The sequence below is a fragment of the Aquarana catesbeiana genome, linkage group LG03 (assembly GCF_042186555.1).
Source record: "Aquarana catesbeiana isolate 2022-GZ linkage group LG03, ASM4218655v1, whole genome shotgun sequence".
In the NCBI taxonomy this organism is placed as follows: Eukaryota; Metazoa; Chordata; class Amphibia; order Anura; family Ranidae; genus Aquarana; species Aquarana catesbeiana.
The window spans coordinates 64,818,898-64,844,519 of record NC_133326.1 but is presented as its reverse complement, the minus strand read 5'-3'; the positions used below and the strand labels follow the sequence as shown (position 1 = coordinate 64,844,519).

The 25,622-nt window shown below is 41.3% G+C and overlaps 1 protein-coding gene across 1 annotated transcript; it reads right to left on the bottom strand.

Annotated features, from left to right (window-relative positions):
- Positions 1 to 1,929: 1,929 nt before the first annotated feature.
- On the bottom strand, positions 1,930 to 24,715 carry LOC141131406 (nicotinamide riboside kinase 2-like). Its single transcript, XM_073618626.1, has 8 exons — positions 24,466 to 24,715; positions 14,466 to 14,556; positions 13,837 to 13,882; positions 13,525 to 13,708; positions 9,012 to 9,083; positions 3,887 to 3,993; positions 3,687 to 3,765; positions 1,930 to 2,102 (listed from the first exon to the last, which is right to left on the bottom strand). Exons 1-7 carry the CDS (start codon positions 24,489 to 24,491, stop codon positions 3,689 to 3,691), a joined length of 603 nt encoding a protein of 200 aa, XP_073474727.1. The 5' UTR covers positions 24,492 to 24,715; the 3' UTR covers positions 1,930 to 2,102; positions 3,687 to 3,688.
- Positions 24,716 to 25,622: the final 907 nt, after the last annotated feature.

The following is a 25,622-nucleotide window of genomic DNA, read 5'->3' as shown; positions in this document are numbered from 1 at the left end:
CCTCCCACTGACCAAAGGATGGGGCATTATTCCTCCTCCCACTGACCAAAGGATGGGGCATTATTCCTCCTCCCACTGACCAAAGGATGGGGCATTATTCCTCCTCCCACTGACCAAAGGATGGGGCATTATTCCTCCTCCCACTGACCAAAGGATGGGGCATTATTCCCCCTCCCACTGACCAAAGGATGGGGCATTATTCCTCCTCCCACTGACCAAAGGATGGGGCATTATTCCTCCTCCCACTGACCACAACACCTGAGAAATTATGGACTCCCATCGATGCTGGGGCATTTTCTGCTCCTATTGGCCACAGTCTTGTCCTCCTAAAGTCTGAAAGGCAGGAAAGTGGCCCTTTGTTAAGGAAGTTAGGAGACCCCTGCTTTAGAGGGACTGGACTGTGGTAGTGGAAGCAGAAAAATGTCCTGATGCTAGTAACCATTATCCCGACATGGGTTTTAACCCTCCCCTACTCTATATAAAAATCAAAAAGATCCACGCATACACACACTTTTTCCAGCTCTAACTTCCAGACTGGTCACCTAGGATTTATACCTAGTCACAGCACACAAAACATTCATACAACATTATAGATACATGCATTAAAGAAAATCTGTGGTGGTTTTCTGAGACATTTTTGATATATTAAACTTTAATACACATCACACAATGCCCATGCATAAATAAAAGATGGATTCACAAAGATATTAAAAACACAGTATGGCCATGCAAGTTTTATAAAAATTACAAAAAGCAAGTTTGATATAAAACATGCTTTTATGTTAGTGCAAAAATAAATAAAAGGCCAATCAAAAAATATAACAATTCAAAGTCCTATTTTCTGACAAATAAAAATTGACATATAAAAGTGAACCTGTAGTCCATTTTAAAACTTTTTGGGTCGGTTCTTAAATAGGACTTTTGCAATTCCACTATTACCTTTATGAAATCAGAAAATGAACCTTTTGTTCCACTCTCAAAATTACCAACCCAGCCACTGGACCTGTCCGTTGGAAGGCTTAGTTTAGAAGTTAGGAAAAAAAAAAAAAAAACAGTCGGCCACAAGAGAAGAAGCTTTTCTGACTAAGAGCAGAAACCACATGGTTTTATTAAGTCTTAGCTCTAGTTAATATTTTCTTTTTAAGAAATGGATGGAGCAGGCTACTGTCAGATTTTAAATTCAAACTGTGTGCCCATCAGTGATTTCTCTTCCCATTCTGCATGTCATCCAACATATGGACAGGAACTACAAGGAAACTATCCCCAGGGGGGGACACAGAAAACAGATCTGCTTCATAGGAGGTTCACTTTAACTTCCATACTTTTCAGAATCAGGTGGACAAGCCAATTTTCACAACTCAAGCATTACACACAAGAAAAGCCATGACACACTATGTGTCAAATGTGTTTTCTTGCTAGGATATCTATGCCATGTACATGGATTCATAAATACCTAACCCCCTTTGTGGCTCAACTGTAGTATTGTGCCAACATAATATAGAACTTGGGCCACTTTTTAAAGTGCACTGAAAAAACAAACAAACAAAAAAAAAATTGTATACATTGCAGCTGGCTGGTCCTTAAATGCAGTGGGGCTGCATTTGTTTCTTATCCCCTAGATATTTGCTTGATAAAAAAACACCCCTGCCACAGTTACTCTGATCAGACAAAATATAAATTAGAGCTGCCATTGTATTGAATTCAGTCATCCAGTGACCAAAGCAAGGTTCACACACCAAGAATAATGGGGGTATAGCAGATAATGCAAATGCATATAGTTTCTCTTTAAAGAAAAGTTTGGCAAGGCCTTTCTTCAGTAGGCCATGATGAATCTTTAGAACATATACAGCTTCACCAGGAAGCACTTGAATCCCAGAAAAAAAATCTAAGCTTTCTTTCAAAGATGTAACAAGTAATTAAAAACAATCATTTTTTTTTAAAACGAAGTGTTTATTCGGGTGGAGTGCTTTCTTTTCAAAAACGTATTTCCAAAATAGTTCTCTTCAATCAAAAAAAATAAAAAAACCCTGATGGGAGTGTAAAATAAATTAAAATCCATAATGCATCTCTGGTGTAAGGCCACTTCTTATTGCAGTTTAACTCTGTAAAATAAAGAAAAGGCAGACATTAGAACATAAACATGAATCCCAACATCAGGTAACTAAAAAGATTTGAAGCAGAACCACTACAGAAAGCAATATGGCAGGTTTACAGAACAAATTCAGAAATTAAATTTCCTCTTCAAAAGGAAATAGTAAAAGGTTTTACCCAGAAGTATAAACTAAGGGTGGTGTCCAGCGAGTTGCAACTTTTTCTAGCGAGGATACCCCCTATAGATAAGCACCTTAAACCTTTGTGTTTAAAGTAATTTTTTTCAAAATCACAAAATATCTGCTTTATTATATGACTGAAAGTAGATTCTGGTCTCCATTGCTGCTAGCACAACTGAACCATTTTATACACAGTTGTGGTTGCCTGTGCCTTATGCTGGTTGTAAACACCATGTTTTTTTTTTAATTCTTCCCACCCTCTTTTTTTAGCAGATATTAAAGAGATGTCCATGCAGCAGCAGTTAGGCGGTCACCTGGTTTCACGGTCCTTTGGTGTAAAGGTGACACGGTATCAAGTCAGAGGTGTCGTAATTGAGCCATGAAGAGGTAATCTCCTCTATAAGAGCATACAAGACGGGCCAATACAAATTTGTAATTTTTTTTGCAAAAATTACACAGGTTGCCAATGGTAATTTGCTATACAGACTAGCAAGACCACCATCAAACTGTGTACATATATCTACAGAGGTCAATGAGGTCCTCTAGTTGCTAGGGTATAACCACACGAATAATAATGTGAAATGTGTATGGACCCAAATCATTGCAATGTAGCACAAATTCTCAATATACTAGGTTTACACCGGAGTATAAAAAAATATTATTAGGTAACAGCAAGATTCCAGAAGTATAAAGCAACTATATTTAAACCTACAAAAAAATACAACGGTTTTCAGTCCTAGATTGAAAACAAAGCCTTAATGTATGCACTACATACAAATCATATCTTTTTAAGCAGGGAGGGCTTTAAAAAATAAGTTCACCTTCTGAAAGGATAAGATAAAAAATAAATAAATAAAAAAATAAATTAATTATAATCTAAAGCTCCAAAACTGGTTTAGGAGGGTCTTGCAGAGGAAGATGAACACACACAGCAGTGTATTTATTGTTAATGTTTTGATGAAGCGCAGTCCATCTGTCTCAAGAAAGATGGACTGCGATTCATCGGAATATTGACAATAAATAAAAAAAAAAAAAAAAAAAACCTGCCGTTTTTGATCTTCCTCCTCTGCAAGACCCACAAGTGCCTTTAAACCAGTTTTGGATTTACATGGATTTCTATGTGGGCGAGTACCTGGGCATTTACTTCAAGCATAGAGTGATGTGGCTACCCTTGGAAATAAAATTATATAAAATATTACATACACACACTTTGCAGAACCCCCCCCACATAACATGTTCCAAAAGGTGAACTTATCCTTTAAATAAGGAAACATGTTAGCAGTTACTCTGTACTAGGTGGTTATCGAAGAAAGAATTTGGACGGATACCAGAGTGCGGGTTCTTTCCATTATCCTTTAAATACATATTGGATTGTAAGACTTTCAAAAAAGATAAGATTCTAAAACAGAAAAATACCTTCAATTTAACAGATTTAGCACATCTCCATATACTCTGTTAAATAATTCCTCCCGCGTGTGTGTTCCATCAAGTTTTTCTATAAAAAAAAAAAAAAAAAAAAAAAAAAAAAGGGAAGAAGAAGGACAGCAATATTTATATTACATGGAATGCAAAAATTTGCCTGTAGAGAGATATGTATAGTACCAAATAACACTTACCCACACCAACATTCAAGTCTTCCATAATCTTCTTGTGTTTCACATACATTGGCCAGACATGGCCATCAAAAAGTCCCGGTGGATCTGGTACGGTGTAATTTCTAGAGCTGTTGACACAATATTGAAAAGACAATTAAATCTAGTGAGGGCGATGTTATCATAATAACCAAGAGACCAGACCCAAGAGCGTTGCTATTATAGACACACTTGGTGGTTATACAAGACTGTTGTGAGCAAGAAGTTTCCATTTTTTTTCAGCACACACAGATCAGAGGAAAGTAGTTTGTCAAATGTAATTTTCCCAATCAAAGATACCTCCTTTGCACAGTCTCTTGGTCAGACATGTACTGCCTGCAGTTTTATTACGTATTCCAATGTACGTATCTCCGCTGTCAGCCAGAAGGTGCCTGTGCTTATCAACTTGTGTTAAAGTGTTTGGAAAAAAAAAAAAGATGGGAAGGATCCTGTTCTATAGCAGATTAAACAGCAGTGCTTGGGCTTAACCTGCCCCTCTAAACTATATAAAACCTGGTTGGATTCTGCCACCTGTGTCCGCCTCTGTGTACTGACCACGATAATCATGGCTGCTGAACCCTGACTACCGTGGTCAGTTTACGTCTCTCCATCATCCGCGGCTCTCCTGTCTCCCCCCCCCCTCAGTGTCTGTGGTGACCCAACCGGATGGGGTGGCTGTGGATGCATAGTTTGTCGACCCCCCCCCCCCAAGAAAATATACCACCAGCCGCCACTGATATGGAGGTTGGAGCTTGCCACTGCTGAAGATGCCAGTACTCTGCCCATCATGCTGATCTGGTGATTTTGTTGCATTACAAAAAAGTAATAGACTTTGAATCAAGGAGCACGCAGACTAGGAGTCTAGGCGTTCTTCAATGGCATACTTATTACAGGCCAATGACAACAAAAAAGTATTTGTAAAGCAAAGCAACCAACATATTTAAAAAGGTGGGAGCCTTGGTTTACCTATCAGTACAGGTTTGTTAAGTTCATCACAGCATAACAAAACTCATTCTACAACTCCGTACAATGGTTTGGATTTCACAGAAGCACAAATTCAGAGAGGTGCACGCACTGACGTCCGTGGCAAGGGCTGCTCTGTAAGATAGAAGACCTTTGTGAATCCTTACTTGCCCTTTGACAGCAGGCACTTTAGCTGTTCCTATAGTGATAAGGAGAAACACGAGCTTGACTCCAATTCTGGCACAATGTCTGGAGATAGGCACTCAGGCGTACTGTATTATCACGAGGTATGACTTAGCAAGAAGATGGATAAGTTTGTTCTGAGATCTAGGTGATACGCACAGCGTACAGAGATTAGCTGGTAAAACCAGAAAGGGTAAAAAAGGCATAGAGCAAAACTCCAGACATTTTTTTCTCCTGCCATATAAATATATTGCTCTCTCTAATGCATGCATATAGGCCAGGGAATAGGACAATTTTTGTCCTCCCCCTAGAGAGCATGGGGAAGATTTCCCTACTTGAGCAAGTAACAATTCACACTGCTGTGCAAACGTTAACTGTTTTTTAAATTTGTTCCCCACAAATGCTACCCACCACCCCCTTGCAGGATCTAACAGCATGAAGGGGCAGGCGTATCACTTCTCCATCCCTTGAAAATGACCTCTATGGCTTCATCATCAGCAGACCCGCCCAGTGATGGACACAACATCACATGCAGATAATTGGCAAGGTTTCTTTAAAAGGGGAAGTAAACCCTCCTATCATTTTCAGCCAAGGATTCTGCCATCTTGTCCTCCGCTTAATCTTCAATTGCCATGATGCTGCACATGTGATCAGTTACGACACCAGCCATTGGATGGTTTGACAGTTTGGTTCAGAGCACAACCAATGTAAGTTACATTTCTGGCATGTGCTGGATTTGCTTCCGCTTTAACTAAAAATAGTATGAACAAAAGTATGGGGTGGTGCATTTTGATCAGACTGGGAAATCTGCTTTAAATAAATATTATAAACTACGGTGCAAGAGGCACAATAACATCGTTGGCTTCCCTCTGTCTCTCCGCTCAAGCAATAAGGGTTCTACAGCAATGTATTTACCCAAGATTCACAAAATTTTACTAATTAGACTTTTAAGTGAACATTAAAAGTACCCTTGCAGTGATCCCCTATCGCACTTTGAGTATTAAATGTAGATGGGGGGGGGGTGTAGAGAAATGAGGTGTAATACTCGACTTATGCCTTGCATTGACAGGCTCCTTCCATCTGCATGTCTATGCACCCCCCCCCCCGTCCGTAGTCTTTACTCTGAGATACTCTGGCTGGCATTCGCATGCTGATGTCATCAGGTAAAATAAGGGACCAATAGCCCTGCACTATGTGTGGATGCCCAAGGTCCACCCATAACCGGGAGCATATGCAGATAAATATATATTTTCCCAAGCTTTTTGTTCTGCTGGGAGAACCACTGGCAGATTTCTAAGAACTGAAAATCTAAAATGTTCCTAAAATGTTATGAATAGCACCCCCCCCGGGGCATAAAGGTCAATTATAGATTTTTGTACAAGAGGCATGTAGCCAAAACCAGATATTAAAAATGGTAGTAAACACTGTTTTCTGACGACTTGTACCTACAAGTAAGTTTAGAATATACAGATGATACAAGGAATATCTCCTAAATGCAGTTTAGGATATTTGTAATTTCTACAGCCTGTGATGTCAAAGGCACATGTGCAATGTGCTCTGAGGTATGCCATCCCTTGGTGGCATACTTCATGCAACCAAGCGATCATGGCTCCTGTGCAGGAGTGACGTCATCGAGGCTCGATCATTCAAACGTCCGGACCCGGAGGGAAGACCGTGAGAGGATGGAAGCCCTGTCAGCTTGCCGGCTGGAGGGCTCGGTTTTAAAAGGAGCCTTTAAAAAAAGGAGTCTTTCAAAATGTGCTATAGCATGTGATGCATACTAGCACATTATGCTCTCAATTTGCAAGTGGGAAGGCCCCCCCCCCCTGCTGTATTTACTATCACCGCTTTAAAAAAAAGAAAAAGTCTTGTTTTCATAAAGCAGTTACTAAACATAATTTGCAATGTCTAAATTTCCCCCTCAGAGTCATTTTGAAACACAGGGGCCATGCTGCCACACTCTGGTTACATTTGTGCCCCCTCTGTTGCTGGACCCATGGAGACTTATATGAGTGCTCTGCAGAGATGCTCCTGCTTGGAACTACAACTGTATGTGCAGCCATTCAGCGTGCTGCATATCAAGCAAGAGTCAGGCCTTCTCTCCACATCTACAGTGGTGAGTGACAGCAGTGGCGCAGTGTTGCCTTCAAGCTGCGTGTGTGCGGCGCTCTTAGCGAAAACATCTACAGTCATAGTACAAAGCGGAAGCCCACAAGTACATGAGACTTCTACAGGAGTGTATAGGTCCTGGCGACACAAATCTAATGGGAATGTGACAAAGCAGTCAGTCCAAGGGGATGGTTTCAAAGGCAGTCAGGAAGGGTACATTTTTAATATAAAAAGGGGGAAAAAAAAAAAAAAAGGCTCAAATCTGCCCGAACACAAAGTTAGATATGCATACATCCGCCCCTGATAAGCCGCCGTTCCGTTCTTTATCAGACTTTTCCAGCATTATAATCCTGCAGAGGTGACTAGTATCACAGTGTATAGCGCGCTGGTTATAAATTGCTGACCGATTGGGGCCTCGCCCTCCTTTCACCGCGAACAACTGTCTCCTGTGATAGAACACACAGCGCAGCTTGCTGCCATTAACACTTCAGCTGCCAGAGCCATGAATCACTCTGCTATTTTCACAGAATCCCATCCCAGACCAGCACTGCTGCCAGGTTTACTTTACTGTAACAACTCCCTGTACAAATATATATTCTAACAAAAACATTCTAATACGGTCATTTCAAGGAAAGGTACATGGGGCCACTATAGAATTCTCTATCAGAAGATGACAGTTTTGTGGCTGTACTGCCAATGTAATAGATTCAATATAGTTTGCGATAACTTAGAACAAACTGCGGATTCAGATTTTAGAGAATTGCCATGCAGCTCAGTATTGCAAAAGAAGGTCAGTATTGGTGGCTCTGCATTTGGAATATATTGAAAAACATAACAAGCATGTATTTATGGAATACTAAATGAGGAATATTGGACACATCATAATACTTGCAACGTATGTCCAAATAACCCCCCCAAAAAAAAACAAAACACAAAACACCCCACAACAAGTCTATATAATGGATAAAAGCATGTTTCAATACAACACTGTGTAATAGTTAAACAAGACAAGTGTCTTCCATCCTCATTCAACTCCTACACACAGCTGCTGTCACATAGAGGGCAATGACGAAGCGTCAGCAGACACTTCTCATAAAGTACAGTGGGATAGATATTCACCTTCATGTAGGACAAACATGACTGACGGAGCAGTACAAGTTTTTTTCAGTTCCAAACATTTTCAAATTTTTTTCAATTAATAAAAATAAAAAGGGTCTCTGGTGGTATGACTGATGTTTAAATAAGTAATAAAAAAATATTGCCAAATAACTTGTTTATTATGGTTACACCGCCCAAAACATTATAAAACTCTATTCCAACTTTGAAAAGCCCAGCAGGAAAGGAAGAAGTTGTATTTCAAGTTGTCAAGCTTCCCGGAGGTTTTGACACCAAGTGGCATTAGTGTAGGAAATAGAAACGGCTAGCTGGTAGGCTTTTATTACAGACTATGGAGGATTATTTACTAAAGCTGGAGAGTGCAGAATCGGGCTCATGTCTACATAGAAACCAAGCAGCATGATGGTTGTTTAATCTTTAAAGGATTTTTTTTTTTTTTTTTTTTTAAAAGGTTTTTACTTTCACCACAGTTCTACCCAAATCCTAGCTTGATTATTTCTGGTAGCTATACATAAGGTCCACGTGGCCCTATCCCATGGTTTTTTCTGCAACCAGAACACTGCCTCTACACTGAACTTCTGGCTTAAAATGTGTACTGACTTTTTAATGTCCTGCTCACCCAATTCCTTCACATCTGACACAATAGGGGGCAATGACTAGTCTTCAGGAGATCCAGAGCTCCCAATAGTGAATATCTGAAAATAAATTCTAATGCGCATTTTATAGAAAATATAAATACCTCCTTCTCCTCTTGCATTCATCATAGGGTATCGTAATAAAATAGCGATGGGTTAACATTTCTATCAGTGGTCTGAAATAAAAAATAAATAAAAAATACATATGACATATTTGTACATTCAATTAAGCAATTAGTGCTTTAATATCACACAATCTGTTATGCATCAGAAAAATATAAACCTTAGCACCTATGGATAAAAGAACTGATCATCAAACTCCAGCTGCAGTAAAAAACTTGCTAATAAGCAAATGGCAAAGAAGCAAAGTGAGAATATAAAAACAGTTTGCTGCGCTTAGGGCTGATCGTTCATGTAAACATGCAGAAGACAAAAAATTAATAAAGTCCCATTAGGTGATGAAATAAAGTGCTCATGCTTAAATTGACATCTCTCGTGCAATGGTTTTCAGACTGGGTGCCCCACATAGATGTACACTCATCGTGGATGTTGACTAACTATCCCTAGTATGGTCATTTAGGCATGTGGGGATACCCCTAGGGAGCCTGTTGAAATTAGGTCTCATGCATGAATGCACCTCATAAGTATGGATGGAAATGACAAAGGAGAACCTTCATTGCGCAATGCCATAAAACCAGGTTCATTAAATACACAAATAAAAATAATTCACTCACATTTAAAAGTGCCTTATAGTCCTGGCACCCGGCGTATGTAGCAGGTGATTATTAAGGGTAATCAGCCCTGATAGGAAAAGCCGCCGTTTAGCTCGATTCCCGGGTAGATGCATAAGGACGGAATTAACACGATGACGCAGTGAAACCTTCGACGTTTCGGCCTGTGACAAAGTCATCATCAGGAAGTGGCTGATGGCTTTGTGACAGGCCAAAACGACTAAGGTTTCACCGTGTCACTTCCGCCCATGCGAAACTATCCGAGAATCGAGCTGAACACCGCAAACAGGAGGTTCTCCTTTGTCATTTCCATCCATACTTATGAGGTGCATTCATACATGAGACGTCATTTCAACAGGCTCCCCACATGCCTAAACGACCATACTAGCGATAGTTGGTCAACATCCAGGGTGAGTGTACATCTATGTGAGGCACCCAGTGAACACCATTGCACAAGAGATGTCAATTTAAGCACGAGCACTTTGTTTCATCACCTAATGGGACTTTATTTTTTGTGTTCTGCATGTTTACATGAATGTGATCAACCCTAAGCGCAGCAAACTGTTTTTAAAATCGGTTATGCATGTCCTCTCGGATGGTAAACCCTAAATGAGCATTTATCATAGATCACCTTTGACCAGTAAGGGTATCCCATGATCTAGACCAGCCTTTTCTAAAGCCAGGCTTCCCCAAGCTCTGTCCTGCACCAATTTACGTTGGCACAATGGCACGGCTGGGCAAATGGGTGTACCCTACGTCCCACCGTTGAAGCCGGCTTGCGTGCGCCCGTGGGTCCCATGGACTCGATGTTTGCTGGTGGCCCACAATCACGCCAAGGAGAGGCAGAATGGGGAAATGCCTATGTATATATGCCTTATTCTCTCTGAAGAAGAGACGCTTGAGAGGGGATATGATTTCAGTATACAAATACCGTACTGGTGACCCCACAATAGGGATAAAACTTTTTTGCAGAAGGGAGTTTAACAAGACTCGTGGCCACTCATTAAAATAAGAGAAGAGCTTTAACCTTAAACTACATAGAAGGTACTTTACTGTAAGTGCGGCAAGGATGTGAAATTCCCTTCCACAGGCAGTGGTCTCAGCAGGGAGCATCGATAGTTTCAAGAAACTATTAGATAAGCACCTGAACGACCACAACATACAGGGATATACAATGTAATACTGACAGAAAATCACACTCATAGGTTGGACTTGTGTCTTTTTTCAACCTCCCCTACTACAGGTGATACTCGAAAAATTAGAATATTGTGCAAAAGTTCATTTATTTCACCAATGCAACTTAAAAGGTGAAACTAATATAGGAGATGGACTCATTACATGCAAATCAAGATAGTTCAAGCCGTGATTTGTCATAATTGTAAGGATTATGGCTTACAGCTCATGAATACCCCAAATCCACAATCTCAGAAAATTAGAATATTGTGAAAAGGTGCAATATTCTAGGCTCAAAGTGTCCTAATCTAATCAGCTAATTAAGCCATAACATCTGCAAAGGGTTCCTGAGCCTTTAAACGGTCTCAGTCTGGTTCAGCAAGAGTTCCAATCATGGGAAAGACTGCTGACCTGACAGTTGTGCAGAAAACCATCATTGACACCCTCTGTAAGGAGGGAAAGCCTCAAAAAGGTAATTGCAAAAGAAGTTGGTTGTTCCCAAAGTGGTGCATCAAAGCACATTAATAGAAAGTTATGTGGAAGGGAAAAGTGTGGAAGAAAAAAGGTGCACAAGCAGCAGGGATGACCGCAGCCTGGAGAGGATTGCCAGGAAAAGGCCATTCAAAAGTGTTGGGGACTTTCACAAGGAGTGGACTGAGGCTGGAGTCAGTGCATCAAGAGCCACCATACACAGACAGATCCTGAACATGGGCTTTAAATGTCGTATTCCTCTTGTCAAGCCACTCCTGAACAACAACCAACTTGAGAAGCGTCTTACTGGGCTAAAGAAAAACAGACCTGGTCTGTCCAAAGTCCTCTTTTCTGATGAGAGCAAATTTTGAATCTCATTTGGAAACCAAGGACCCAGAGTATGGAGGAAGAATGGAGAGGCAACACACTGCAAGGTGCTTGAAGTCCAGTGTGAAGTTTCCACAGTCTGTGTTGATTTGGGGAGCCAAATCATCTGTTGGGGTTGACCCTGGACTTAATGAAGCACAGTGGACCAACGCAGCCGTCTACCAGGAGATTTTGGAGCACTTCATGCTGCCTTCCGCAGACAAGCTCTATGGGGATGCGGACTTCATTTTCCAGCAGGACTTGGCTCCTGCCCACACTGCCAAAAGCACCAAAACCTGGTTCAATGACCATGGGATTACTATGCTTGATTGGCCAGCAAACTTGCCTGACCTGAACCCCCAAGAGAATGATGAGAGACATGAGACCGAACAATGCGGAAGAGCTGAAGGCCTCTATTGAAGCATCCTGGTCTTCCATAACACCTCAGCAGTGCCACAGGCTGATAGCTTCCATGTCACATTGGAGGCAGTAATTGCTGCAAAAGGGGCCCAAACCAAGTACTGAGTATATATACATGCATATCTTTTTCAGAGGTCCGATAATGTTCTATGTACAATCATTGTTTTATTGATTGCATGTAATATTCTAATTTTCTGAGATTGTGGTTTTGGGGTTTTCATGAGCTGTAAGCCATAATCATCACAATTATGACAAATCACGGCCTGAACTATCTTGTTTGCATGTAATGAGTCTCTCTCATATCAGTTTCACCTTTTAAGTTGCATTAGTGAAATAAATGAACTTTTGCACGATATTCAAATTTTTCGACTATCACCTGTATGTAACAATGTCCATCATGTACTGAGAGCTGTAGTTATATTTCCAGAGACCAAACAATTGTATCAAGTGTTCTTCTGTGACAAATAGGAGATGATCAAGAGCCAAAATTACACAGCTACATGGTAGAGCAAGGGGAGGGGGATGGCTAGGGTAGGGAAAAAAAAATAAAAAATTGCAATATTGAAAACATTGATATCCTTCCATTTGCACTGAAATGTTCATGAAACTACTTATGAATGCCACTAAAACTTTTCTGCTTTTCTGGCTTCTTCTGTCTCCCCCCCCCCCCCCCCCCCCCCCCCCCGGGCTTATCCACCTTTAAAGAACTGTACACACTATGAGAATATCGGACGAAAAAACAGCATTCTGAGCGATTGTCTGATGATCTATTCGTTAGTACACAGCTTTTGAGAGCCAATCATCGTAGTTAATGTGAAAATATCCAAAAGGGACAAGTACAAAAGTTTCAGGATGAACGCTTTTCGACTATATAGTATATTTTGACTATTGTGGAAACAGTGTGGCCAAGACTGCGCATGCTGGGAAGCAAGTTATCACTTCAGAACTTGTATTCTATCTTGCGGGAATTTTTACAACTTTAGTAACCTATTGCTTTTCGATATGAGACAAACAATATTTCGTCCAATATTCTCATCATGTGTACTAGGCTTTAAATATACTTTTGTTAGTGACATAGCAACAGATGTGTCAGGATCAAAGCTGGCCCAAAGGGTGCTTATACCTTACAGTACAAGAATGGGAGCATCACTTTGGCTGGCTTGCTTATTGGAAAACTTCTCCTTAGAATAGGAGAGACATTTGTACTATGCAAAAAAAAAAAAAAAAGTTGTGGGTACACGTTTATCTCTTTTGGTGATCACTTATAAATGGCTGGGTCAAGTCAAATTCATCGCAAACTGGTTGGCTATAAACAGCTACCCTTTCCTGAAACGTCCTTTATTAAATTTATGAATTGCCCATTACTGGCCCACCAAAATAAGTGGCTATGGTTGTAAAGGGCTTATTTAATTCTTCAGTACTTGACTTACATTCCTGTACAGGAAGAAACACTTACTCATAGGTGTATAAAAGAAATCCTTCCACAATCAGAATGTGACATTTTTCTTGCTCCTCGTTCTCTTGACACGACTCGTTGTCTATGGTGCTGTTTATACCATGAGATTTCTCAAACTTTACAGGGTCCTTATTCCAAGCTCTAATGGTTTCAATCATAGCATCTATATCCAAAGCATCGATCACTATAAAAAAGTACAATCAAATTGACGTTACAGTTAACAGGAATAGTCACTTTATAAGTTTTGATTGCTTGAATTGCTCTCCACCTTCACCAATGATCTGAGTGAAGCAGAGAACATCACTGTCTTACCATCATACTGTTTAAATCCATCTTCAACCTTGATCTGGTCCTGGGGCTGAAACAGTGACCACAAAGAAAGATGTACAAGGTTCATGTCTAGAAGAGTATGCAGACAGTTCTATAACTTGTATTATAGGGCACCTATCTGCCAGCAATGCAATTTTTAAAGAATATAATACCCAAGATGTGTTTACACCAATTTCAAAAGGGAAAAAAAACACAATTAGGGCCAGTGTTGACAGGCAAATGCAACTCTTTGATACCAGTTTGAGACACTTCTGAGATCACTCAGAATTCTTTGCAGGTGGAATTAACCTGTTTCAGATACATTTGCATTCCCACAATCATGCACGGACGGGGATATATATATATAAAAAAAAAAAAAAAAAACAAAAGTGAACAAAAGCCTGTCAAAACTGACCCCCCCAAAAAAAGTTGAATATGCAAACATTGGCAAATATTGCATGTAAGTGTTATTGGAAGACATGAGCCCGATGGATAAAAAAAAAAAAAAAAAAAAAAAAAACCACACACAAAAGCAGCAAAGGTCAGTAGGTTTTTTACTGCTTAATGATATACTGTCTTGCTAGACTTCATTCAGTATTGGGAAAAAAATAAATAAATAATAAAAAATTTACCTTAAAAAAGTCATCCTGATGTACGACACAGCAATTGGGAAGGGTTTTTATCAATCTGTTTGTCAGAGTGGTCTTGCCACCGTTGGTAACGCTAAAATCAAGCAGAGACAGGTCACCACTTAAAGACAGTACTGCAAATATTTTTTGGAGAAACAGATTGCGACTACGTTTAGGTCTAATGCACACAGACATTTAGAAGCTCAAAAGCCCTCAAGCATACAATCTCTGACCATATACTGGATTACATCCGCAGTCTCTGAACGTCTCTTGTATCATGTCTGCAATCTCTGAACAACCGGCCGACTTTTGGTACATGTGACCCCGGCTTTAAGAGTTATTACCAGTGCAGTACAGTGTTACATCTCATGTATGGATCTAAACTGCACAGAGCCTGAAAGATGTTAAACGCACATGCATTCAGGGAGAAGCAACAGGTTGGCCTCAAAAGGTTAAGTACACTTTAAAAAACACAGTGCATATATAACTTCATTACCCTGACCTAAACTTAAACTTCCACAAATGCATAATTACATTAATGGATGGCCACTGCTTGCTTAAATCCAGCATCACAGGCTTTCACTGTCCTGGCTGTCTCTTCGAAGTAATACCCCATATGGGGCTGTCAGACAGTCAGAGACCAGCCCAGTGAAGTCTATGGAGCTGTAATTCACAAACAGAATCAGGACAGTGAAGACTTGCAGTACTGATGTAAAACAGACAGCAGAGCCATGACCACCTGGATCATGGCAAGTATGCATCTGTGGAGAAGGGTGGGTTGGTCAAGTTCAGGAAACGGCACAAAATAGGATATGTGAACTCTGTTTTAAAGTGCACTTGCCCTTTAATGCCCAGAAGCATAAAAATTAGCTTTTGGCTCTAAACAGCAACAGGAACCAAAGACTTTTGGGGTTTGGTGGGCTGGTCTAATCAGCACTGTCACAGACGGAGTCCATGTCCTTATGTAAGCAATAATTCTAGTAGCTTGTAGCTGACACAGGGCTTTTTCTCTCCTGGGGTCTGAACATGGCAGCAGCAGATTGAAAGGTTAGGAACATAAATAAATATACAGGTGCATCTCATAAAATTAGAAGATCAAAAGTGAATTTATTTCATTCATATATTATATATAGATGCGTTACACATAGAGCAATATATTTCAAGCATCTTGCTTTTAATGTTGATGATAGCTTACAGCTAGTGAAAACCCAAAATGCAGTATCTCAGAAAATTAGACTACTACACAAGACCAATTTAAAAAAGGATTTTTAATACAGACATGCTGGCTTACTGGAAAGTATGCCCATGTACAGTATAGTAAGCACTCAATACTTGGTTGGGGCTCCTTTTGAATGAATTACTGCATCAATGCGGCGTGCCATGGAGGCAATCAGCCTGTGATACTGCTGAGGTTTTATGGAAGCCCAGTAGCTTTCTTAGCAGCCTTCAGCTCGTCTGCATTGTTGGGTCTGGCGTTGCTCATCTTCCCCTTGACAATACCCGACAGATTCTCTCTGAGATTTAGGTCAGGTGAGTTTGCTGGCCAATCAAGCACAGTGATACCATGATCATTAAACCAGGTATTGGTACTTTCATAAAGTCCAAAGTCAGCACAGCCCTCTACCACGAAATTCTAGAGCACCTCATGCTTCCCTCTACTGACCAGCTTTATGGAAATGCTGATATTTTCCAGCATAACTTGGCAACACTGCCAAAAGTACCAAAACCTGGTTTAATGATCATGGTATCACTGTGCGTGATTGGCCAGCAAACTCGCCTGACCTAAACCCCATAGAGAAAAGCATTACATGCTTTTCTGCAGCTTCTCCATTAAGTCTAAAAAGCACCGTTTTGCATTAAAAAAGTCCATGACCCTTTCCAAATACGCAGCGGCTGAAAAAAAAAAAAAAAAAAAAAAAAAAAAAAGGCATAGATGTGAACATGCCCCATAGGAAACCATGTAAAATTTCGTGTGTTTCTGCAAAAAGCACCAAAAAACACAGATGTGAACCAGGTCTAAGACATTTAGTGACATAATGGGTTTTAAAAAAACTAAAATTAGCCCTTTATAGTACAAAAAAAAAAAAAAAAAGCCAGATAGTCACTACTGTAAGGGGTTCATTTTTTTTTACTGTAGAACTGTGAAAGTAATATTTACAGTAACAATTTGCTCTTTTTGTACTAAAAAGGGCCAATTTTAGTTTGTTAACCCCATATGTTACTGGCCGATTAATCGATTATGAAAATGCTAATCGATTTAGTTGATGATTGAATCGATTAGTTGTTTCAGCCCTATCGTAAACCCTCATGTGTTTTTCACCTTAATGCATCCTATGCATTAAGGTAAAAAAACTTCTGTCACTGACCGGCCCCCAGCCCCCCCGTTTTACTCACCTGAGTCCTGTATTCCCCCACTGGAGACACACACTTCCTCTCTGCCCGGGGTTTGCGGCTCTCGATTGGAGAGACTGATAGCAGCGCAGCCATTGGCTCCTGCTGCGGTCAATCAACGCCAATGACGCTGGGGCCGAGTCCTAAATTCGGCGCCTATGGATGCCGAATGCTGGACTGGGGAGCGCACTTCTCCTAGGGGGTTATATGATGCGAGGGGGGAGCTACCGGCGCAGCCAGGGGACCCCAGAAGTCGAGGATCGGGGCCACTCTGTGCAAAACAAACTGCACAGTGGAGGAAAGTTACTTTTTTTTTTTTTTTATAACAAACAAAGCCATACAATCACTTTAAGCTAAGGCTCAAGCTTCAATACAGCAACATGCATACATCCAAAACGCCCATGTACATGTAACCCAATTCTGCCATCTGTCTAGCAATATATCAGACACATCAATCTGTTGACTCTTCAGGAATCTGTTAAGCCTGGCTTTCACGACAGTAACCGCAACAAACTTTTACCAAACATATCTTTATACATGTAAGAATGAAATTTCAAAATTTGGACAAAATTTTAAAGCCAACAAAAAAATAAAAATAAAATAAACTGCAATTCAAACGATAAAACTGGCAATTGAAAATCTCATCACATTTCATAAATAACATTTTCAATTCACAGCCCTGCTGGTAATCCCAAAGACATTAAACCATTCAGTAAAGTTATCATTGTGGCAAGTCCAGCTTGAACCATGGTTCATCATGCCAAGGTTTTCCCATTCACAGATAGTTCGGACACTAGACTATCTAGGGAACATTGAAGGAAGTATGGCTTCCTTCAATGTTTTCATTTTTGGGTTTTGGGTCATGCTTCTCTTCTTGGTCACAGGAGTGAACTTACTTTTGCTTTTCTGTGACCCAGAATCAGCCATTTATGGTCAGCTGACATCACATGGCGCTCCAGGCTCTGGAAGAATACCAACCTCATTGATGGGGTCCACCCAGCTGCCCGACAGCTGGCTCTGGTTCGCAGCGCATGGCTAGGAACCAAAGCAGGCCCCGTCCGCCCTCTCCAGCCCGGTGCTTCAGTGAGTGTCTGAGGGGCAGAACGGAGAGCGGTGACCGACATTCACTGCTCTCCACCTTAAAAGGATAAGTTCACCAAATAAAAAATTAAAAAAATGCACCCCCCCACTTTCTTTTAGGAGCCTGGACAGCACTGTCAGGAAGACTCAATGAACTATCAGAGCTCTCAACAGCGCCGTGGTAGTTCACTGAGAATTACAAGCCAACAGCCACAAAGGATGTTGGTAGTTGATTCAGTCACAGAACTCTGAAAGAATCATGTGGCTGTGTGGACAGAGCCCCACATGGATGCGGTCTTATCAAAAAGTGACAGCTGGTATGGGGAACTTCTCCCGATACTGCTGTTACAGAGCTTGGATCGCCAAGTGGCTTTAGGAGCGAGAACATGCATGTTCCCAAAGGTGAACAAGAGCAGAGCAATCGGCAGTCATGTGACCACTCAGTTCTCAGTCTTAGAGCTGGCAGGGTAGAACTGCAGCATTAAAGTGGTTAAGCCACTATCTCATCATCATGCCCTCTGTCAGATAAAAAGCTGCATAAAAGAGGGAGGAGAGGGACACACACACACACACACACACACACACACACACACACACACACACACACGATTTCTACCTGGAAGAGATAGATTAGGATAGATAGATAGAGAAGGCATTAGGACTAGGCTTTTTATGTGACAGAGGGGGTGCTATACAGATCAGTTAGTTTTGAAGCAGTGGGGAGAGGAGCAGATCAGAGATAGTGAGAGATGACAGGCAGGGAGGGGGAGGACGACGACAGAGGGAGACAGGAGAGCTGCAGATAGTAGCATATGACAGAGGCACGTACGCTGACAACGGAGTCAGGGCTCAGCAGCCCTGATATATCTGAGCCAGCTTACATGGGGGAGGGTAGAAACAGGCAAGATCAGCCAGGTATTTCAGGTGTTACAAGGGGCCAAAATACACAGCACAAGCACTTTGCTGTATAATATGCTTTAAAGGAACAGGATCTTTATTTTTTGGGTTAACAAACGCTTTAAAAAGAGGAAGTAAGCCCTGATGGGTTTTACTTCCTCTTTTGCCCCCTGCAAATTAAAAGAATAATGGGCTAGTATGCATCGCATACTAGCCAATTATGTGACACTTACCTGCAAACAAATCCATCGCTGTCTCCTGTGCAGGCTGTGTCCATCTTCCTTCTGGGGGCCGCAGACTCTGACTGGACAGAGCCGCATGCGCGCGGGAGCCGTCAGTAACGGCACACGCTGGGGAAGAAACGGCACGGAGGTCAGTTTCTTCACATCGCATGCACCGACTACATCAATCGGCGCACTACAAGTGAAATATCTCCTAAAAACGGCACATGTTCAGGAGATTTCCACTACCTATAGGTAAGCCTTATTCTAGGCTTAGCTATAGTTAAAAGTCAGGAGGGAGGGTTTACAACCACTTTAAAAAGGAAAGAATGTATGTTTTTTTTTTTTTTTTTTTTTAAACTACCCCTAAAATTTCTCCTTTGAAAAATTGGACTATGTTACAGGAAAAAATACAAATTGCCTTCATGGCCAGACAGGAAAGTTTGCCTGCTATGTTCATATTCACATTAACCGTATTAAGCACACCCAGACATATACATTCTGAAGTACCAGAACACAAAGCTGGGCACAGTTTAGGGATCGGTCTTCCTTGAAACGTTTCACATATCTGCAGTCTAGCTCAAATATATTTCGGATCGGTCTTACATATACATGGATAAAATTACCTTTAGCCAAAACACAGAACTCTGCAACACTCACCTATTAATGATATTTACAAAACGCTATCCAATAGTCAGCTACCTATAAACTAGAAAGCTGCTGAAGACATTTTCCTACACAGCACTGACTTACTGTGAAGCAATTCCTGCAAAGAATATTGTCAGGAGCCTCTGGTGAACCTATTTAGCTTAAAATATCTGACAACACGTGGCTACTGATTTACAGTAAGCTAAGCAGAGGCTCTCAATGCCAAATAACAGCTGCACATGGAAATCAAACGAGAGATAAAAATGTGATACAAGTACAGTACTGCCCCCTGTATTCATCACAGCAACGGGAGAGGGTCAACTAAGTTAAAATTTAGTATTCTGGTTTGAAGAAACAAAAAGTTGTGTATAATATAAAACTATTAATAAAAAAAAAAAAATTATATATATATATTTTACACATACATACAATTATATATATATATATATATATATACACACACATACACACACACACACAAAAATGTTTGCGGGTGCAAGCAGATTTTTGCCATGAGGCCCTGTAGTTTCCTATGGCTGTGCAGTTGCAGGTGGTACATACTGCCTCCCATAGTGATGAATGGCTCTATGTGCTTGTAATTCTGCTTTTTTTATTGGCATTTACCCACTCATGACCTATTCCCCAAATGTGGAAATTTCCTGTTCTGGGAATATGCCATACACATAGGTAAACGCTGATGCCCCCATCCAGGCTTAAAGGGGTTGTATAGATTTTTTTTTTTTTTTAAACCAAACGTTATATACTTGCCTCCACTGTGCAGTTCGTTTTGCACAGAGTGGCCCCGATCTGCTGTTCTGGGGCCCCACAGCGGCTGTCTCTGCTCCTCCCCGCTAAAGCTAACCCCCTCTAGGAAGCTCTTTCCTGAGGGGGGTTAGCTTGCGGGTGCGCTCCCGTGTCATACAGTTGGCGTTCATGGACGCCAATTGTATGACTTGGTCCCACCCCCTGGCGGCCGCATCATTGTATGTGATTGACAGCAGCCCAGCCAATGGCTGGGCTGCTGTCAATCTATCCAATCAGCGGCCAGACTCAGTGGAGAAGAGGACACCGGGGGACGCGCACAGCAGGTGAACGGGCTCAGGTAAGTAAAACGGGGGGGCCCCATGACAGCGAGGTGTTTTTTCACCTTAATGCATAGGATGCATTAAGGTGAAAAAACACGAACCTTTACAACCCCTTTAGTGTGAATGGAGGAATCTCCTCTGCTGGCTATGGTTTTCAAGCAGCCACAACTGCCTGAACATCCTAACAGTGGCTGCCTTCTCTAGGTTTTTGCACTGTATCACAAACTTCCACCTGAGTTTTATAAATCTACTTTTGTCAAGCTTAGAGGGGCTGACAAGGCCACCCTCAACTCAGCATTCACAACCGGCTGAAATTTTAGTTGTTTATGGTGAGCTTTAGACCCCTTTCACAATGGGGCGGTGGTGGTAAACTAGTTTTAGCGGCGCTTTGGCGCAGCTATTCGAGCGGGGCGCTTTAAACCCCCTAGAAGGGGTTAAAAGTGTCCGTGTATCGCCGCTGTTGAATCACTTTTCAGGTGCTTTGGCAGCGCTGCCCATGCATTCCAATGGGCAGGGGTGGAGCGGTGTATGCACCGCTCGCAAACCGTCAGAAAGATGCTGCTTGCAGGACATTTTCTAATGTCCTGCAACGCACCGCCCCAGCGTGAAAGCACCCAGGCTTTCACACTGGGACTGTAGATGAGGCATTTTTTTCCAGGCACTTTACAGGTGCTATTTTTAGCGCTAAGGCACCTAAAAAACACCCCAGTGTGAAAGGGGTCTTAGAGATTAGAATAAAAAAATTATATAAAAATACATGTTTGGCAACCAAGACTGTTCAAAAAAAAAAAAAAAAATATATGAAGGAAACTAGCCGCACGAAGAAGAAAGATTTTACAATAGGTATAGGATGGAGTTCATCCCCATCAGGGATCAATTTATGTTTTCATACAGCTTTTACCCAAAACAAACATTTTTTATAATCAGATATTCAACTGGGGGGAAAAAAAAAAATAAAAAAAAGGATTGATCGTAATTACAAGTTTATTAACTAATATGTATTATAATAAAAATGGGTAATGTTTTCTTTCAGGGTGCTTCCCAATTCACTTGTTCTGGGGGGTGCCATGGGTTTGCTTGAAGGTTGGTTATAAGGTTCAGTGTGGGAGTATTTTGAGGCTGGGTTCACACAAGTGTGAATTGGATGCCGTTTCTCCGCATCCAATTCGCATGTCAGGAGATTGCGACTGCCTGTCGAATTGCACGGGGGTCCTGCACCTCTTCTGAACCGGTGAACAGGGACGCACCGGACCCCCGCCATGAGCCGCTCCATGCTGCAGAGTGAACCCAGCCTTAATATGAAGCCAAGATCAAGAAAACAGGGACATGACCTCAAACTAGCAGGGGGAAAGTTCAAAACAAATCTTAGAATGTATAATTTTACTGAAAAGAGAGGATATTTGGAACAGACTTCCAGCAGAGGTAGCGAGTCAGTCAGCAACGGCACTCTGTTCACATGTTTGCAGGTGTGATGATGTGCATTTTATGGGTTTTTGTACTGTATCATGGCTCGTGTTTAGAGAAAACCAGTCATTTCAACGGGCTGCCCTATAAGTGCATGATTTTTTAAAAATGTAATTTATTTTAAAATCATGTCACACCAAAAACGTATAGTACTTTTTTACTATTTGTTTTGGCATGAACGTTAGCAAGGTGCATTGGGGTGCCATTAACAAAACGAAGGGCACTGTCACGTGCCTGTAAAAGGGAAGGACATTTTGTGCATTGCTGGAATGATCAGTTTTGTACACATCCCTGCATCATACAAATGTCAACCGAGCCCAAGTAGATTCAAACATGCCGGAGGACAAAAGACTTACACTACCTACACAAACTAAGGATTTATATTGGAGCTTTCCAGACATGATCACATATGTTCTATTTGGCTTTTACATATTGGTTTATTGTAACAAACGCAGAGAGGCAAAACAAAGCCACCAGACAAGTCATGATTGTGGTGGCATTCTGCTTCCAAATCAGACATTTAACTAACAATTTCAGAATCAAAAGACAAAGAAACCGCACTGAGTAATTAGTTACAATGTCAATATTGTGATCGGTTCCACCACAGACCTCAGCGTCCTACAAGAACCAGACACACTATTTTGGTAACAGAAAAGGAAATGTGTATGAAGGTGAACGACAATGTACATTAAAAAAAAAAAAAAAAAAAAAATTATATATATATATATATATATATACATACACACACACACACTGCCATATCCTCTACATTTCTTGGTGATAGAGATACAATATGAGGAAATGGCTTCGCTCAGGAAGTTTTAAACAGAAAAATGGAGGGAAGCCACAAGAATTGGAGGGAATGCAAAAATATGATTATTATGTAACAAGCGACACACCTACCCAGCCAGAAAATTAATCAGAAATGTTTATTCACCAGTATAAGGTCTTTAGTTAAATTAAAAGGGGGAGGAGGGGCAACAAATGGAAATACATCATATTTAGTGTAAATATTAATGCATTTTCCATGTGTCAAATCAAACATGTCATTACACAAGTTCTATGTGCTTTACTGCAAGAGTGATATGTGATCATTTATATTATTGTCCCAGAAGATGCTCCCAAATCATCAAGTCCTTCACCAAGGTTCCAAGTCAAATCTGTCCCAAAGTCTTCACAATTACACATACTACAGTAAAGTGAGGTGGATGTGTAGGGATGCACAGAGTAACACTTCTATAAATTGACTTGTGTGACATTTGGCACATAAAGCACCAAACAGCTGTGGGTATAGAAACTGGCGCATTTCTCTCTGTGAGCCCATCTCTGTTACTCCTCCCAGAATAGATTTATATGTTACACAAAATGTATAGAGAGCAGAAGAAAAAATACTACAAACTATTATCCACCCCCCCCCCCCCCCCATCATGTATATTTTTAAAAATATTATATTTGTAAAACAGTAATACTAATAAATTATAAAATCAAATAACATTTTATTTATAAAAGCAAACAAAATATATGTTTATATTAACAAAACATACTACAATTATTATTAATAATAATTTGCAAACAATTTTTGTTTATGTAGATGGTATACTACAAACTATAATGATTATTGTAGTACATAAAAACTATTTAAAATAGATTTTATATTAGCAAATTATTAGTATTGTTATTCTGATATAAAATAATTGAAACATATATTTTCACACATGGCAAAATAATAATTGAATTATTATTGTAAAAAAAAAAAATATATATATATATATATATATATATATTTTTTTTTTTATTAACAAAATATATATTAAAACCCTCTTTGCACAAGTGGAATATTATATGATCTTCATATATATTTGTATCTCTATCAATAACACAAGTGTACTATTGCTGTAGAAGATCTTCAATAATATGACACGTGGTGATCTCCATTCCTACATGGATTTATGATGTGAATGGTTTGCCCCCCTCCCCTATCACAGATCTCCTGGAGGTTTTGTTTTCATTACAAATAACGATTCTATAGGAAAATACAGGACACAGTGTAATAATAATCCTCTTCTATGGGGGATCAGTCCGGATATTTTTACCCCCCACTGATGTGTAGTGTAGCGGTGATGTGATTGGCGGGGGTGAGGATTCTCTCACTATACTTATCCCCCCCCCCCCCGGGTCCGCTGAGCCCTGTAGTCCGCCCACGTGTAGTTCTCTTACCCGCCAATGCCTACAACGATCTTCATGTCCGGTCCAATGTGTCTGAATAGAAAGTAATGGAAGAGGTCCGGTGGCGGCGGGGGATGGAATGAAGACCTAGAAGAACGCGGAGAGCAGAAGGAGGGGAACTAAACGTCAACTACTGGAAGAAGACTCCATGGTCCGGGAGAGCGGCACAGCTCCGTCTATCACTATCAATGGAGAGCGGTAACAGGGGATAGCCGGAGCCGTGCTGGGGCACGTCAGGTGCCTGTTATCCTCTCATTGGACAGGGAAAGGGGCGGGAGGAGTGTGCCCTCATCTGATTGGAGAGAACGTGGCCAGGGGCGGGCGTCACAGAGCCCAAAGAGGGCCGAGGGAGAGTTGTCCTTGTGTGCAGCTGTTCCCGGACGAGGGGGCGGGGTGACACATTGTGAGACTCATCACGTTCATTGTCACCTCGTGCCACATATCTCGTGTCTACACACCGCCCCCTGCCGCCTCATTCCGGTGTTCTGTCAAATAATGCCTCCCGTCAAAAAACGCATGCGCAGTATGTTACTTCACGCCAGCTAATATCCCGATCAGCTGGCGTGACGTATGGGCTGGGCATGCGCAGTTCGTCGGATGCAAGCCATGGAGAGCGCGCGGAGAGAGAATTTAAAACGGAGTTCCAGACAAAAATGGAACTTCCGCTTTTTGGAAAGCCCCGAGGGCTATCACACTGGAGCCGTCCGCTGTCAGGACAGTAAAAGAAGTCCTGCTAGCAGCATCTTTGGAGCGGTGTATACACAGCTCCTAAACCGCTCCTGTCCATTGAAATCAATGAGCAGCGCGGCTATACCGCCGGCAAAGCGCCCTTTCTCAGACGCTAGCAGGGGTAAAAGCACCCTGCTAGTGGCCGAATAGCACCACAAAATTAACGGTACAGGATCCCCTGATGACAGAGATCCCCTTCGCCCCTGCGGACAGGGACCCCCCTCCTCCCCTGGGAACTGGCATCCTATCTCCCCTGGGGACTGGCATCCTATCCATCCTTGGGACAGGGACCCCTTCTCTCCTGTGGACTAGGACACCCATCTCCCCTGGGGTTTGGGACAGGCTCGAACCACCTCCTGTCTGCAATCTCTGACTATCTCTTGTCTTTTATAATGTCTGCAGTCTCTCAGGGGAAGTCT